Here is a 17505-nt window from a genome sequence, read left to right as displayed (position 1 = left end):
TTTTGCAACGTGAGGTTTTGCCACCCACAAGACAAAAGAAGTGATCTCATGTAGTTTCTGTATTGGATTAAAATCTTTGCGCTGTGAGTGGCAAAACCTCACAGAGTAATGAGCTTTAATTACTCCCTCAGGCTTGTTGAGAATTGAATTTCTTCAAACTCTCTGCCCAGAGCCCTCCTCTGAAAGCACTCCCTGGTTGTTCTATTTTAAACCAAGAAGGTCAGCATTTACATCATTCGTTATGAAGTTCTTTAGACAGTCGGAGACACCGAGGCCCGACCCTCCTGCGCCCGACTGCCTTTCCCAGCCCCGCCACCGAGGCCAGCGCTGTCTCGTGCGTGGCATTCATCGCCGCACCGGTTTCTTGAGCCCTTCACTGCGTGTAATGTCTCCCTGAACAATATGTGTTACCTGTTTAAAACGTCATGTCCCTTGTAGCATTCTGCCGTTCTCCCTGAAAACTGCTTTTCTGTTCAGCCTCACGGTTGCCCCGTCCCGTGTGACCTCAGGGTGCCGCCTGTCTCCAGCGCCACCTCCTCCCATGGCCTTTCTGCCACCCTGCCTGTCCTGCCTGTGGCCGAGCTGACTCCCCCTGGGCCAGCACCGCCCCCTCCTTATTCCACTGCCGGGGGGTGGGGAGGCCAGGGGACCAGGCCGCAGGGGGTGCGTTTGGAGAGGCTCGTCTGTGGGTTTGGGGAAACCGCTCCGCTCGCCGCAGCCCCTGCTGGGGGACACTGCTGCCCTGCAGCAAGTGAGGAGACTGTGGAGGATTCTTCCCGAGTGGGAAGAACTTAAAAGCACAGGGAAAGACGGCATCGCTGAGCGGAGCAGGGCCAGCAGCAGGAAGTGCTTTGTGGCCCGTGAAGCACTTGTGCTGGTGGCCGTTTCTGAGTTGCATCGACTCACCCGTGTCTTCAGACCAGCCCCCCGCAAGCGGCAGCCCGAGCTCCGGGCTCCGGACTGGGGCCCGTCCTTTCCTTGAACACGTCCACGGACACCTCGCGGCATCGTCATGGGCGTTTCCTTGCATCTGCCCCTCACACGGAGGAGCACGGACTATTTAAAGAGAAGGAATTAAGTCGCAGAAGCGACACGACCCCGTGCTGACAGGACTACGTCACAGGCTGGGGACAGGAGAGGAAGCCGCTGCTGAGAGCCGCGTGTGCGTCACATCCCCTCTACTGGTGGGGACCCCGGGGCCGACCCCACACACGGTGGTTTCTGACACCAGGCTGTCCTGCCACGTCCTCCACTTGAAAGGTGAAAACCATTAGAAGTGACTTTTCCCTGTGCCTTCCTCATCCTCGGGATTTCTCACTCCGCAGAACTCACGTGCACCGTCGCCGGTCCTTTGTTCTTGCATCTCCGCTTCTCGGGTGTTGCCAGAGCTGCGTGTGCCTGGCCATGCGGGCGGCGTCTGACGTGGGCTGGAGTGTCGAGCTCGTGTGATGTTCTGGAAGAGCTAGGGTCCGGGATCAGGGAGCTGCTCACCACCAGCCCTGGCATGCCCGCAGCGCAGCTGTCAGAACGCCTGGCAGTCACTTGCCTGGCGCCAGTGCGTCCGTGGATCCCAGGTGCCCCGCCAGGCCCAAGCCCCCAGGAGGAACAGCTCCCTGAGATGCCTGGGAATGGCCATGGGTCGCTGGGTTCAGCATGGCTGAGGGCCCGCGGAAGAGTGCTCCCAGGTGTGACTGTGATTTGGGGATGGTATGCAACCCTCCCTTACGTACTGAGATTTCTCTGGGAAACAAGACTCTGGGTCAAGTTTGGGCCGTTGCACCCCGAGAAGTTCCACCCTAACTCTCTAATTGTAAAGATTTCTTTGAGATACAGCACAAGTGGGCAGAGGGAGGGGGGAAAAGAAATCCTTAAGCAGACTCCCCACTGAGCTCGGAGCCCCACGCAGGGCTCGATCTCATGACCCTGAGATCATGACCTGAGCTGAAACCAGGAGTCATATGCTCAATCGACGGAGCCCCCCAGATGCCCCAACTTTCCAGATTCTTAAGTGATGCTTTCATGCCTGCGGTTTAGGCCCTTTTCCTAAACAGGAAAACAGCTGAGGGTGCTGGTCTGTGTGGGGCTCACAGCTGCAGACCACAGTGGTCAGGCCTCAGGGTCTGCTCATAGCAAGGGGCCCTTGGAGGGGCCCCACCTGGGGAAGACCACCTGGCAGTCTGGGCAGCTTCTGCGGGAAGCAGAGCCACGAGACGGCTCACTCGAGCTCAGCCAACACCGGCGTGGCTGCATCTCCCTCAGGCTCCCCAGGGTCTGGGCCTGGCGTCCCTCAAGGCCCCCAAGTACATGGACGTGAGGTCCTAGGGTCCACGTGGGGCTGTGAGGGTGGGTGAGGCAGTGTGTCCCTGGTTTGTTGGTTCATTCATTCATTTATCCAGCCAGAACCTCGTGAGCTCTGGAGAGAGGAGATCCCCAGAACATGCCCTGCTGTGCCCAGGGCTGGGGAGGGAGGGAAGGTCTGGGAGCAGCTAGAGGCCCCACCCACCTGGCTCACCGCCCGTTCCTCCCCCAGGACCACCATCTGGACCCACCGTGTCCGCTTCCTGGAAGAACGGGTCCTGCCGCACTGGGCAGCTTTCACCATCTGGAACGCGGGCAGGCAGGGCCGCCGGCTTTATCGCAGCCTGACAGCCGGGGCACGATGCAAGGTGGGCCCCCATCCCCCCTGTCCCCTCCATCCCACCCAGCAGCTCTGACCCCCGTCCCTGAGGCTGGTGTCCTGTGCCCCCCGCCAGGTGGTTGCCTTCTGTGACGTGGACGAGAAGAAGATCAGGAAAGGCTTCTATTGTTATGAGGACTCTCAGGTGTGTGGGGCCCAGGGCCCCAGGGAGGGCCTCAGTCCCACATGGGTTGCCTACACCACCCCTAGCTCTGTCCCGGGGGACATGGAGCAGCCCCTGCCCAGAACCTTCTTCCTTGGGGAAGGCCGCCTGTGCCTAGACAGCTGCAGGCCCAGCAGCAGTGGCCCCCATCTCCTGGGGGTCTTGGGCCCCAGAGTGGCCTGTGTCCCCACCTGGCCCAGGTCTGTGTGTCTGCCATGCACCGTGGAGCTGGGCAGGGGTGAGGGGTGCGGCCCAGCTGCCCGGTTAGCATGTGCAGGCCCAGCACGTGGCACAAGCACGGACCCCCAGCCTGAAACACCTCTTGTTTTTCAGGAAAGGCCTAAGCCTCGGGTTCCAATCCTGCACTTCCGAGCTGCCCGACCACCCTTCGTCATCTGCGTGAAGCTGGTAAGTGTCAGGTGCAGCCACAGCCAAGGTCATGCAATGACCGTGCGGCTGGTACAGGCGCCTGTTGTGGGATCGCAGACGTCTGACGTGCAGCCAGACATCCATGCCCTTGGTTTGGGGCACCTGTGTGGAGCCGCAGGCTACGGTGAGAGGTGGCGGTCACCACTCTCGGGAGGCTGCCCAGGGTGTCGGAGGAGGCCGCCGTGGTGCCCTCATAAAATGGGCTGCACTTGTGTAAAGTGATGCTCTGGCAGACGAGGGGCTGTGGGCGGTAAAGTGTCACTGAGCAGTACCTCTGACCAGGCACCATGGCCCCTGCCCCCAGGGCCATCCGGAGACTTTACCCCCACATCCTCGCCTTTTCCCTTGAGGTCACAGGGGCACGGGGACCAGGCTGTGCTGCGCCAGCTTCTCAGCTCCATTGGGGTCACACAGCACGAGCCTGGGAACCCCGGTCTGCTTGCCCGTGTCAGGCTTGCCTGTGTGGCTGGATGACTGAATTCACTCATTCCCGAGTAGCATCCCGTTGCCCCGCAGTATGACATCTGACCATGAGCCCTGGTCATTCCCAGCCTGGCAACAGGGAGAGCACAGCTGCGACGTTCCCGTGAATTTGGAGCAGCTGTAAAGGGTATTGGAAGGTGCCCTCCATGCACACACCTTCGTGAGGCCATGTGAGGGCTTGTCCCAGCCTCTCCCGCCAGACAGGGGCTCAGTGGAGAGGTGCCCTTGGGCCGCCTCTGGCCTCGTTGGTTCCCAGGAGCTCTGCACGCTCTGGTGCCGGTCCTTCCTCGCTTAGAGTGGCAACTGTTTTCTCCCACGTGAGACTTGTCTTTTCACAGGTTCTTCCAGAAAAAGTTATTTTCTTTTTAAAGATTTTATTTATTTGCCAGAGAGAGAGAGATCGTGAGAGCGCAAGGAGGGAGAGCAACAGGCAAAGGGAGCAGCAGACTCCCCCCCCCCCCGCAGCAGGGAGCCCGACACAGGGCTCGATCCCAGGACCTTGGAGATCATGACTCGAGCTGAAGGCAGACCCTTAACCGACCGAGCCACCCAGACGTCCCTAGAAAGTGTTACTTTTAATGCAGGGGCATTCGTCAACCTTTCCCTTACGACGAACACTTCTAGTGCCCTGTTTAGGAAATCATTCTTCATGGTCAGAAAGATACGTTCTCGTGCACATGCACACACACACGCATGCACACACGTACACATACACGCACACACACGCATGCACACACGTACGCACATACGCATACGTGCACACATACGCACACACGTACACATACGTGCGCACACGCATGCACACGTACACATATACACACGTACACATACACACACACGCACACACGTACACACACAGATGTGAAGTGTCATCTTTTACTTTGGAGTCCCAACTACGGGGCCAGTTTGGCTCAGGTGGGGCAGGGCTGCCCCAATGGGCCCCCAAGAGGGGGTGGTGGCCAACAGGTGGGAAAGGGCCCCGTGCCTGCTGCTGGGGCTTGTGGGAAGACACACCGATGGGGACCCCTGTGAGGCTGGGCTGGGACCTCAGTCACCAGGACACCAGGAGCTTCCTGGAGGCGGCAGCTTTTGCAGAAGGAGGCAGGGTCTGTCAACGTCAGGGAGCAGACCCGCAGGACGTGCCCGCACACCCCTGCGTCAAGCCTTGGGCTCAGGGACGTAGGCCTACACACGGTGGGACGAGAGCAGACCTGTGGAGGGGGCAGGGAGGGGGCATCCTTCTTCTTTGTGGCAGGTTTAAGACCCCAACCTCTTTGGCCTTGACTGGACTTTACTGAGCTGCCAGCTGTGTCTGTGCGGGTGCCAGGCAGGATGGTGTCCCCACGGAGGGCTTTGCCTTCCTAGGCTGTTCCCAAAAGACACCTCGGAAGGAGGACGTTGGCTGGGCATAGGCGGTGGCTCGACAAGGGCCCCAGGCGGGGCAGCAGGCACAGCTTTGAGAGGCTGGCCTCTGCCCTTTGCTGAAGGGGCCGCTTTGGGGAAGTCCCCCAACTGTGGGAGAGCAGGGGTGAGCACAGGTTGCCCAGGGGGCCGTGAGGCACTCGGTCAGGGCTCCTGGGCCACGGCCAGTCCCACGTTCCAGCCCCATGGAAACCGCGAGAGGCAGCCACGTGTTGTCCCAGGCTGCTCTGCTGTGGGGACTCGTTCCACAGTAACAGGTGGCTGACTTACAAGGCCCAGGGTGGTGACACTGTCAGAAAAGAGCAAGCCCGCCGGCGGTTAGAGCGGCACAGCCATGAGCGTCCGTGTGTAACTCCATGTGAACCTGTGTGCCCAGGAGAGGAAGTGCGGGGTCACAGGGTAACCATGTTTTGGGAACCGCCAGTTTTGCACAACGGTCGCACCATTTTACACTCCCGCCCACAGTGCAAGGGCGCCAGCGCCACCACGCGTGCTCACTCATGGTGCTGTTACGGGTGCCCTGGTGGGTGTCAAGCACTCTCTTGTGGAGGTGTTGATGTTGCGTCTCCCTAATGTCCAGTGGTGCTGACAGAGAGCCCTCTCCATCTGCTTGTTGGCCGTGCGTGTCGTCTCCGGAGAAATGTCTGTTTGGGTCCTTTGCCCATTTTTTACCTGGGTTTTGTCTTATGGAGCCCTGAGAGTTCCTTATATATTCTAGACACAGGTGCCCAGTCAGATATATTTGGAAACCTCTCCGGTTCCACAGGTCCTCTTTTTACTTTCTTGATGGGGTCCTTTGATGTACAAAAGTATTTGATTTTGATAAAGTCCAGTTTATCTGGTTTTAACTTGGTTGCTCGTGTTTTCGGTGTCACAGCCAAGACACCATTGCCAAATCCAGGACTGCGAAGATTTTACCCCCATGCTTCCTTCACAGATCTCGTGGTCCCGCCTCTGGTCTAGTGTGCGGCGTGCGGGAGGCGGCCAGCCCCATTCTTGAGCACGTAGGTGTCCGGGCACCACGCAGCCGGGGCAGCTCCTGCCCCGACTGCCGCCCTGAACTTTGTTCTGCTTGCCAGCTTGAACCTGTATTATTTAACCACTGCTACATAGCAAATTACCATAAGCTAGTCTCCTACAGTACACACAGTTTTAGAGTTTTAAATTTGAGAGAGAGAGCGTGCGCACGTGGTTGGGGCCGGAGGGGGAGAATCTCAGACTCCCCCGCTGGGCAGGGAGCCCTACACAGAGCTCAGTCCCACAACCCTGAGACCATGACCGGAGCCAAAACCGAGAGGACTCTTAGCCGACTGAGCCAGCCAGGCGTGTTCACAGTTTCTGTGGTTCAGAAATCCAGGTGCCACAGGCAGGGCCTCACGGCCCCTCACGAGGCAGCCGGTGAGGTACCAGCCAAGAGGCGGTCGTATGGGGAGGCTCGCGAGAGCGCGGCCTGCCTCCGTGTCGTCATGGCAGACCCTTGAGGGTGTTGGGCCAAGGGCTTTAGTTCTTTGCTGGCTGTTCCTTGCCATGTGGCCCCCTCGACGTGCAGCCTGTTCTCTTGAAGCTGGCAAGGGGCAGGGTCTGCTAGCGAGACAGAAGTCATGATAATGTGTCACCAAATCACAGAAGTGCCGTGTGCTGTGGCCAGTCCGTCTGCAATCCAGGGGAAGGGGTGACATGGACCCACCTCTGTCTACCTCTCTGCAGCATGTGCCCACCTGCCTGGGTTTTCTGGTGTGAAAGCAGTTTCCTAAAAGGGACGAGCCTGTTTAAAGCCAAGATAAGCAAGGATCCAAGCTGCCAGGGAAACTGGATGGGTAACTGTGAGGTGAGGCTGCAAACAGCAGACGTAAAATGAAAATTTAAATTCTGCACACATTATACACAATTTTTCAGAGATGAGCTCAGTTAAGGGTCTCTTTCTCTGAGACCAAAAACTGCCAGGAACTAGAACCCCTGCCTCCAGTGAAGACCCTTCCCGGAGGGCAGGCTTTGGGTAGGAAGTGAGCTTCCTTTCTATCCCCAGGGAGGCACCCACAGGCGCCTGTTTTTTGTATATTCTGCCAAAATTAGCCAACATAAACAGGTTTGTGTGGTTTTTTAAACCAATGGCAGCATGTTATACATATTTCTGTATTTTGCTTTTGTTTTTTTCTTATTTAACATAATACATCTTACAGGTTATTCCATACGAACCACCTGGTGCTGACTGCGGTTGTCTTTTAACTGAGCAGGAAGCTAGCTCCATGCAGCCGTCCCCATGCAGCTGTCCCCGTTTGGCCGTCCCCGTGTGGCCGTCCGTGTGTAGCCATTCCCATGCAGCTGTCCCCGTTTGGCCATTCCCATGCGGCCGTCCCCATGCAGCTGTCCCCACGTAGCGTGTCCTCATGTGTCTGTCCCTGTGCAGCGTGTTCCCGTGCTCTTCCCAGTGCAGGGATGGAACCAAGCAAGAGGCAGGAAGGGATCTGTTGACATCTCTTCGAGTCAGGGTTCAGGCCCCTGTAAAGGGGGGCACGGTTGTCATGGGGGCCCCAGGATGAGGCACGAAGAGGAAAGCCGGCACGCCCTGGACAAGTGGGTGAAGCAGAGCTGCCCGTGGGGGTCATTTCCTTCCCTTAGTGCAGGGAGGGACCAGGTTTGAGCGGGGGAGAGTGTGTATGCCTCAGGGGACTCCCCCCACCCCCACCTCCCTCCCACCTCCCGCAGGACATTGTGGCCAACTTCTCGCTACGTCCCCACCCCCCCCCATCTCCAGCCTCTCTCCTCTTAACGGAGAAGTTCGTAGAAACCACCTGACTGGTGGCCACAGGTGATTCCAACCCAGGCCCCCTTGGGAGGGCCTCTGGGCATTCCAGTGCGGGCTGGGGGAGGCTAGAATCAAGCCAGACCTGCTGTCCCTCCCACAGGACCTCACCGGGGGTGCATTTGAGGACAACCTGAGGTCACTGCACCTGCAGGAAGGCCGGGACTTCCTTCACTTCAGCTGACGGGCCCATGGCAGCTGCTCAGGTATGTGGGATTGAGGGCAACTAGGGAGGGGAGGCCCATGGCCCTGAGGGGGAACACGCAAGGTGGGAGGTGGTACCTAGTGCATGGCAAACCCCCCTCCTTGTGGGGCTGGCCCTTCACCTGCAGGGCTTGTGTCTGAGTGTGTTTTTAACCAGGACGTGGCTTTCATGCGGCAAAGCGTGGAGCTGTGAGCCCACGGCCTGAGGGACATGTGTCCGACGGTGTGTGCAGGCATGTACACTCCCCTACCCCTGGGGGCACTGCCATCACCGTGTCTCACCAGCAGCTCATTAGCTCATGGTCCTGATAGACACCTGTGCCACGAGGACAGCAGCTGCTGGGTGCTCTGGTCCCGCCATGATGGACGTTTGATTCTGTCGACGTTGGGCAAAGCCGGGGCATAGTTCCTGGGTCTGACTTGGTTAGAGATGCGGAAATACAGACCAGCGACTGAGAACAGAGGCTGTGTGCTCTGAGCTCACAGGGTAGGCATCAGTCAGTCCCATGAGGATGGCAGAGACTTGAGAGCATGGGAAAAGGAGCTCTGGTGGCCCAGTGCCGTCCTCGAGGTTGGTCAGGGGAGAGCGTCTGGCCTTCTCTGGCAGGTCCTCGGTTGCAGGAGGGTGAGTGCAGGAGGCTGGCGGTAATCGACAGTGTCCTGGCTGTTCCGGGCTGCTGGCTTCAGGGTGACTGCTCGGTTCCCTGAACTGGCTGCTGTGGGTTGTGGCATTGTGCTCATGGCTTTTCTAACACCTTGAGTCTCCCAGGCCTGGGAGCCCCAGTGCTCAGTCCAGCCGAGAGCAAACGCCATCAGCCGCGAGCGACTGCGGGGATGTGGAGCCGGCTCCCCTTTGCCTGTCTCAGGACCCAAACAGCAAGGCCACTGATAGGCTGTGTCATTAGTGACTTGTGGCAGAGGCAGGAGTGACCTTGCTGGGGGGAACCCTGCGGTAAGGGCTCGTACGAACAAGGCGAGGATCCCGAGGGGGCTTGAGTAATCAGGAGCGGCCTCATGTGGGGCTCGCGGGAGTTGGGATGAGAAGCAGGTGTGCCTTCGGAGTACAAAGTGCAGGAGGACCAGGCACCCTGCCTCGGCGCTCAGTGTCTCTTGGAAACAGGTTTATTTTTATGCCGAGTACTGTCTGCCGCTCTTGTCCATCCTTCAGATTCTGCTCGCTTTAAACGCTATTCACCTTGTGTACCCCCTACTTGCTCACGGTTCGCTCAGCATACCCCCCCTGCACTGGAGATGCTCAGCGGGGACGATTTTCCCGCCCGCAGTTCATTCACCAGAGCAGTTGTTCCCAGTGGGGCTGAATCCGCCCCCCAAAAATCTAGCAACGCCTGGAGGTAGTTTTGTTGTGAGAGTGGGGAAGGGGGTTTGCTGCTGGCATCTGGGATGTTGGTAAAGACTTACTGGTCATTTGTGTGGTCGGATGAGCGTCCAACTCTTGGCTTGGCTCAGGTCGTGATCTCAGGGTGGTGAGATGGAGCCCACGTGGGGCTCCGCTCAGCATGAGATTTCCTCCCCCTCCGCCCCTCCCCCTCCAGAAAAACCCAGAAGTATTGAGCCCCAAGTGCCAAGAGTGCCAAGGCTAAAAACCTAGCTATGCATTCAAGGCTTGCGTCACTGGATGGGACTTTTCTTCAGTGCCGGTTTCCCACGTACACCGTTCTGCCACGTGGACCACTCCTTTCTCTCGCACAGCGGGGGGGTCTGCAGGCTCCGGCATCTGGGGACAAGCCCCCATGAGGCCTCTGTACACAACGGGCAGATTCTTTCTGGGGTGTCTTTTCTATCTTTCTGGATAATTTCTTCTAGTTGGTGGTTTAAATCCATCCAGGGAGCTTTCCCCCCAATCTCTTAATAATTTCTAGCTCTTTCAGAAACAAATGTTATATTTTGTGGCTGATATCACCAATATCTGTCTTTTGGGGTCTGCTTCTAGTAAGTCTTGCTGATGATTCCCTGTGTATTTTGTGACATTTTTGGAACGTGAGTTTGGGTTCTTTCCGTTCTCTCTAGAGAGGAGCCTGTACACTTCCAGAGAGGGTTTCGTCTGCCTCTTCTGCCCACTGTCTGGGGGCGCCACTGGTTGGGGGGCAGTTTGATCACAGCTTCTGGGTTAGTTTTGAGAACTGCATACGTTCCTCCAGGAGACTCGTCCCCCACCCAGCTCCAGGGGAAGGCGGTGATGGGTGGTGACAGGGTGCTGTCCCCTCGTTCTCATCCACGCTCCTGCTGAGGCTGCTGCCACCTCGGGTCCCAGCTCTGCCTGGGCCTTCTGTCCTACCTCCCACGCTGCACCGAGATGAGACTTCCCCACCTGTCTCAGGCTCGGCAGACACAGGTGCTCGGGACCCAGTGCCCGCCTCAGGCGGAGGCTTGGTTTTGCGTCTGGAATGTGGCTGTGTGTACACGTGGCCCCTCGCAGCTCCCTGTGCACATTCTGTTCCAGGCATACCGGCTTCTTGCTGCTCAACTCACCGAGCTCTTTCCTTTCTGGGGCCACAAGGTGCTCTCTGTCTCCAGTGCCCGCCTGCTGCACGGCCCCTCCACGGCAGCCCACGCGCGGCCCGCTGCATGTTGCTCCCGGGCACCGGTTGTGCTAACGGGACGGTCCATGTCTGCTCCTGCTACACTCTAAGCTGTGAGCGCATGGGGCTCCCCTCTCCTAGATCTGTCACCTGGCCCCCAGCTGGGGGGGGGGCCTCCGGAAACCACAGGTGCGTGACCTGGTCAGAGCGAGGGTGTTCCGCAGGAGCTGGCGTGGCTGAGGGCGAGAGAGGCACTGGGCCGGGTGCGGCCCGTGGGTCTGGGTGGTCTCGCTCAGGCTGCCGTCGGGCCCGCCCTGGCGAGGAGGAGCTCTGCAGGACGGTGCTGCGTCTGTGGAGAAGCGGCCTGTCTCCGGGTCTCCGGAAGGGCTTCTCTTTGGAATCTCGTGGATTTTTTAAATGGTGCTAAAAACACTTCATTGTATTGCTGCTTCTGCAGCCGAGGTCCAGATGCCACTCGGTGGGTACCGTCTACCCCACACCGTCCTCTGGGACCCTGGTGTGTGACCCCCGCCAGCTGCGGGGTCTCTGGCTAGTCGTCCATCTAAAATGGACAGCTCCCTACTTATTTTTGAGAGGGAAGCATGTTTTAAGGCTTGAATACAATATAAATCCACAAAGTAACACCAGACTTTCTCTTCCAGGGGGTCCGAGAGGGTGTGGTATCAGGTGCAGCCCACGAAGGTAAACGCTCCCACAAGTCGGCAGCTTAGCCCAGGCAAGAAAACAGCACCCAGCGCTGCCAGGACCCATCAGGTCCCTCGGTCCCCGTCGCCACACACGCCCGCGAGGGCAGCTCAGTCCCCGGCACAGACACCATCCATCCTCAGTTCCGAGCACAGCACAGCCACCACCTTCGCCTCAGATATGGGTGGCAGCTCCTGAGTTCTGCTTTTACCACCCGTGACACTGCGTCCAGGCCTCAGCCCATGAGACAGCAGACAAGGCGCGGCCACGTGGGCCCTGAGGGGACGAACCTTCGTGCACATCAGCCTTACCAGCCTTGAGGTTAGGTCTGCTCGGCCACTAGAGAGAGGCACTTTCTCAGAACAGACGAATCAGCTGTGGTACTCCCCACACGTCACCAGAGAACCCGACAGCCCAGAACACACACTTGGTGAGTTGTCCGCCCGCGGCAGGTGCTGGCGGAACCCCACACCTGCCTCTCTGTCGGGTCCCTAACTAGCGACCACAGTGCCTCTCCTGTGGGGTCACGGCCTGTCTCCGGCAGGATTCTTTGGTTGCACAAAACTGAGGGGTCGGTGACCACGTGCAATGCCCACATCACTGGGCAGACAACAGCGGGGGACAGGAGAGAAGGCAGCGCGCCTGCCACTTGGCGGTTCCTCTGGCCCAGCTGGGCCTGGCCACCCTGCACCCCACAGCCGCCCACATCAGTGTCAGACAATGGAGACACAGAGCTGCTTAGGACGTGATTTTATAGACGGGGGGTTCCCACGGACATGAAGACAAAAACACGTGAGGAAAAGCCCCCACTGTGGTGACGAGCTCCAAGTCCCTCGGCGCCGCGTCCCGGTGTCTCATGCTGACCGTCATCGGGCTCCTCCTCCCTGCCAGGTGGGCAGGGGACCTCAGCGGGTACCAGGCTGTGGGGGACACAGCACAGGGTCAGACCATCAGCACTGTCCCCCCTCCCCGCCGGGCCCTGGGTGGCAGCAGGGAGGTCCCCGGTACTCTGCCCCACCTTCATCCACCCGTGCATCAGATGTTCCTGATAAAAGCATAAACGGCACGTTTACTTGGAAAGCAACGCTATGCTTGGCTTGCCATCCCCACCCCTCACGGTGCCACCCGGGGGCCCGAGAGAAAGGTGGGCACAGCCACCACACCGAGTGGCACTGGAAAGGAGGCAGGAAAACCATCCCAGAAATAACAGCATGATTCCAGGTGCCCAGAGGGGAGACTGAAGAGCTGACAGGACACAGGAAAGAGGCTTCTCGGAATACCGGCAGGGGGTCGCGTGCTGGGACAGTGCCTGGTGCCACCCTCCCTTCACGCAGCCCTGCTCTCGCGGTCCTCACTGGCAGACTCGCAGGAAAACTATAAACACTTCTTGAATCCACGTGAAGACAAGAGGAGAAAACCATGAGATCAGACAAGAATCAAAGATGGCAGACGTAAACCCGACCGAATCCCTAATCACACGTTAAATGGGACACAAAACACTCCGACGAATTAGATTAAAAACAGGTAAGACCTAAGATCCACTTAAATGTACGGAAACACAGAAAGGAAAAGGCGTAAACGACAACCAAAAATCCAGTGTGACCCACGACCATCAGACAAAGTAGACTCGAGGGCACGGAGCGTTCTTACACGTAAAGAACATTTCCAAGTGGTGGTCAGCTCACCAGGACGGTGGCACAGACGTAAGCCCACGGGCATCCGGTGCCACTGCGTGCCACACTGAGAAGACAGAATGAGGAGAAGGCAGGTAGGTTTGGGAAGCCCTGAGGGCAATCGAGGAACCGCAGCATGTTCTCAGCCTCATCAGAGGATGGAGGCCCCCCCAACACTGAGATGGACAAATGCAGACTCTGCCTGGAGCAGAGGCCGCCGCAACTCCCCACAGAGCGGAAGGCATGCCTGAGTGCCGATTCAGCAAGCTGTTGGAGGTGGGTGTGAGCTAGCAGGAGGGCGAGACTGTGGAGGTGCCATCTTGGGGGGACCCTCCAGGAACCCGCAGGTTCACCTGGTCACAAACCTGGAAAGCCCCCTGCACTCTGGTGGGTGACTGCTGTGAGTCGCACCCAGGCGTCTCCAGCACAAGGGTCTCCTCTCCAGGGGAGAGACGTGCCTGAGCCCATGTCACCTGCCCGGGGATGGCAGGGAGCCCAACTTAGGTTTGCTCAGATGACTGCAAACTGCCCCACGTTCTGCCACCTCTCTTGCAGGACTCCAGGGTCATGGCCGTGGGTTCTCTCTCAGAGAGCACCCAGACACCGAAGCTCGGAGGGGGACAGTGCAGGGACGCCCCAGGCAAGAGCACAACGGGCTGGAGAAGTTCAAAGCTCTGGGGGCTGCAGCAGTACCGAACACACAGGGGGTCCCTGCCGGACACACACAGACCTTCACAAACCTGAGGCCCATTTGCCTCAGTTCCTGTGACCAACACAACATATCTGGCCTTCAACAAAAACTCACAAAACCTGCCAGAGGCAAGAAAATCAGTTGGGAGAGAGACGGCACCAAGATCAAAACCAGACTCAGACACAGCAGAGTTGGAATAGTCAGATGGGGTTTAAAACAAGTATCATTAATGTACCAGGAGCTCTGATGGGGAAAGTGGGTGCCACCAAGGACAGATGGACAGAGAAAGCAGGACCAGAAAGTCTTAAGAATCAAAGAAAACGCCAGAAATCAGAAGCACAGTAACAGAAATGAAGACTGGACACAGGGAAAGAATCTGAAGATTGGTCAATAGAAACTTCCCAAACTGAAATGCCAAGAGAGAAAAGAATGGAAAAACAGAAGAATTCCAAGAGCTGTGGGACAGCTACAGAAAGAAGCGTGGCATCCCTTCTCCAAGCCATAAAGCACAAAGCGCTCCTTTGTGCTCGAGGCTGCAAGACTCGGCACCACAGACGTGGGTCCTTGCCAAGTAGACCCAGAGGCTCCAAGCCACCCTCGGCCAGATGCCTGGCGGGTTCTGCGGTGCGAACTGACGAGACTGTCCTGCAGGGGTTTCTGAAACCCGAAGGGTAAGAGTCAAGATGGTCTCAGAAAAATAAAACTGGAGACGGAGACACGTGAGCGCCACGACATCCCACAAGACCCACACCCGTGTCTGTGGCTTTCAGACAGAGGACAGAGGACCCAAGACGAGAGCCACACATGTGGCCCAACTTTGGCCATGGTGACATTGTGGCCAGAATGGAGCTGCATGGACTGCACACAGAACACACCTGCGGGTCTCTCCCCGGCACCACATGCAAACACCAGTCCAGAGGGGCCTCAAATCTCAATGTAGGCAATGAAACAATAAAGCTTTTGAGAAACACCCAGGAAACACAACCCTGGAATCGGTAAAGACCTTAAACAGGCCCTTAATTATACAGAATAGAAAGGGTAAGTTGGAACATATGAAACCTAAGGATGACAGAGCCGCCCCCAGAGAGGGAGATCCTGGCAGACACAGTCCAGAACCCATACGCATCAGACAGCCCAGAAAAAGCAGAGAAGGGGACGCACACACCAACCACCACGACACACGGCACACGCAATGCAAGCACGTTCTGGAATCTGCTCGCCAGCGTCTGGGGCTGCAGCCCTCTAGCCCAGCAGGAGCAAGCGCTGCCAGCAGCCCGCCCGGGAGGCTCCACCTTGAGCCAGGTGCTCATCCCGCGTGTGCACAAAGCTGGACGGCACGCACTCCTGTGTGTTCTTGCTCGGTTAAAGCTCAGAAGCAGTCAGGGATCAAACCAGGTCCAGCGGAACAGAGCCACGACAGGGCAGGATCAGGAACGTGGGGCCGAGGAACTGCCTCTGTGCCCAGCCGTCACAGAACACGCTGCCGTGCTCTGCGCTTGAGGTCCAGTGGAGCCCACAGCCTGAGTCCATCCTGATCCCCTGCAAGCACACACGCAAGAGCCGAAAATGTCCGGACGGCCACAGAGCCTGGAAGGACAGCCAGGGGCCCTGCGATCTCAGAAAACCGCAGCTACAGTGTGCACACCAATGCCGTGGAAAAGACTGACACCTCACTGGGCAGCCCTGGAGACCCCGGGGGGTGACAGCGTCTCCAGACAGGACGAGCATCCAGGGAGGTGGTGATGGTGGAAACCAGACAGCGGCACCGAGGACCTCAGTGAAAGGAGCGAGCTGCGTCACTGCCGAGGGCGGGCAGCATAGGATGGCCACCCGCCAGGCAGAGGGCCTGTCCTGGACATCCTGCCCACAGGACACACCTGACACGTGTCCGGTGGGGACAAGGCACGCAGGAGCCTTTGGGGAGGAGCCGGCAAAGCACACAAGGGGCAGGCAGGGTGGGGAAAAGCACCAGCCGCCCGGTACAACCGGAATGTTCCAGACTCGAGCTCAGAATGCTGGCTCACGGGAGCTGCACTTAGAGGTCTCACGTGGAAAGGGCCCCCAGGTCTCATGTGGCCACGGGCCATGCAGTTACCTTGGGGACCAGCTGAGGTCTGGGCACGCCGAGGAGGTCACACAGGCGGTTCCTCTGGCCTCTCACAAGCGGGAGCTCTGCGTCCCTGGGGGAAGAGAGGACGAGAGCAGCTTCAGCGGCAGGGACGGCTGGCTCGCGGTTAAACCTGTTGCAAGCTACAGGCTCTCAGGCAACTCCGCGCTGGGTGCGCAGGACCCCAGCATCTTAGCTTCGGGGGAGACCAGGGAAAACGGCACCAGGCAAACCCTCGCTTGGGCATGAGTGCTGCACACAGCCCTTGCTCCTGGCGCGCTTCTGGGGAAACTATGGAGGAGGAGCCCCCAAAAGAGGGGCGCCCCACGGGGAGGTGTGGCCCCGGATGGGCAGCCCGCAGACTGACAGGAAACGCTGAGACTCGGAAAGGTGGGGTAGGTGGGTTTTCAAAGTTTTGACTTTGAAAGCTGTTTATCACTTTCATAAAAATAAATATTACCTTTTTCTTTTAGAATAAGAAAACAAATTACTGTAAAATCCTTTGGAATTTCTTTCAAGAGAAAGGGATCGGGTTGTGGGGAAGAGCCCTGTGCGCCCCACGTGGGGAGGGAGGAGGGCCGCAGCCCCGGGCGCTTCAGCGCCAGGCCCTCCCTTCCAGGCTGCTTTAGAATCTCATCTGCAAGGTGCCTGTGTGTCCGTGCAGCTGGCCACACTGCAGCAGGCTCCGCAGGGAGAACCATGGCTCTCTCCACAGACACTGAAGAGCGGGCCCTGGGGAAAGGGGTCGGTGACCAGAGAGCAGGGGCACCCACGTTTTCTGTTCTGGAGCTTTCGTGAGCGGCTCCCACAAAGACGTTCACTGAACTCCCTCATCCCCGAGAACCTCGAGGAAGCCCTGAAACCAGGGCTTTTCTGTCCTTCACGCCCCAGCAGGGGAGCCGGCCCCTGGGGCTCTGTGGACAGCTTAGCCCTCTTAGGAGTGTCACAATCCCAAGGGAAACACATAAACACATTACGCGTGTCCTCGCCTGCTGATGTAAGCTAACAGAGCCCAGTCCACCATCGGATGTTTGAACATGTCCTTATAGGGCTTTTCCACCATGGCCGAGCAAAGGCCCAGGGGCCGCCTCAGGAGAGCACGGGGACCTGCATCAGGCACTCAGACCCTCTGCTCCCTTGGAGGCCATGGCCAGCATGTGAGCGTGTCCCCGCAGAGGGTAAACCGCCTCCTGTGCCACTCCCTTCTTGGCATTCCGGACGCTGCCATTCAGGAGCAGGGGGAGCCATTCCTAAAGGGACCCCATCGGCCGAGAGCCCGTGATGCTATTATCAACGAAAGCAGCCCCGCCAGAAATAAACAATTAGTGGTCAGAACCACCCACCTTTGCACTTTGAACATCTTTCCACCTGAACAGGAGTCGCCCCCTCCCCTCCCTGTGTCCAGGGGACCTCCCAACCCCTGGGGTATGAGTGGGGACCTGTGGGCAGACACACGGTCACCACCTCCTCGGAGCAGAGGCGTCGAGGGCCGGGACCCTTGCTTTCCCTGTCCCTTCAGAGGGTTTGTTGGGGAGGCCTCGGGGACAGGAAGGGAGGTTCTGGAAAGCCCCATTCACCAAGAAGCCACCCCTGACCCGGTGGGAGGAC

General features: G+C 58.4%; 2 protein-coding genes across 13 annotated transcripts in view; one reads left to right on the top strand and one right to left on the bottom strand.

Moving 5' to 3' along the window:
• Positions 1-16384, top strand: part of B3GNTL1 (UDP-GlcNAc:betaGal beta-1,3-N-acetylglucosaminyltransferase like 1) — a 108313-nt gene extending 91929 nt beyond the window's left edge. For 9 of the 10 annotated variants that reach the window (XM_034644398.1, XM_019807157.2, XM_034644399.1 and 6 more), the window contains 5 exons: positions 2531-2666; positions 2754-2822; positions 3174-3248; positions 8081-8183; positions 11384-16384. In XM_034644398.1, coding sequence (XP_034500289.1) covers positions 2531-2666; positions 2754-2822; positions 3174-3248; positions 8081-8161 — 361 coding nt within the window. In that variant the 3' untranslated portion in view covers positions 8162-8183; positions 11384-16384. Of the gene's footprint in view, positions 1-2530; positions 2667-2753; positions 2823-3173; positions 3249-6111; positions 6875-8080; positions 8184-11383 lie in introns of those variants that run through there. The other variant, XM_034644397.1, reaches the window with a different exon arrangement.
• Positions 12162-17505, bottom strand: part of TBCD (tubulin folding cofactor D) — a 163655-nt gene continuing 158311 nt past the window's right edge. For 2 of the 3 annotated variants that reach the window (XM_034644393.1, XM_034644394.1), the window contains one exon: positions 12162-15970. In XM_034644393.1, the coding sequence (XP_034500284.1) occupies positions 15859-15970 (112 nt within the window). In that variant the 3' untranslated portion in view covers positions 12162-15858. The remainder of the gene's footprint in view (positions 15971-17505) is intronic. The other variant, XM_011233838.3, reaches the window with a different exon arrangement.

The sequence above is a fragment of the Ailuropoda melanoleuca genome, chromosome 15 (genome assembly GCF_002007445.2).
Source record: "Ailuropoda melanoleuca isolate Jingjing chromosome 15, ASM200744v2, whole genome shotgun sequence".
Taxonomy (NCBI): domain Eukaryota; kingdom Metazoa; phylum Chordata; class Mammalia; order Carnivora; family Ursidae; genus Ailuropoda; species Ailuropoda melanoleuca.
Note: the sequence above shows the minus strand (reverse complement) of the source record. Positions and strands in the feature narration are given on the sequence as shown.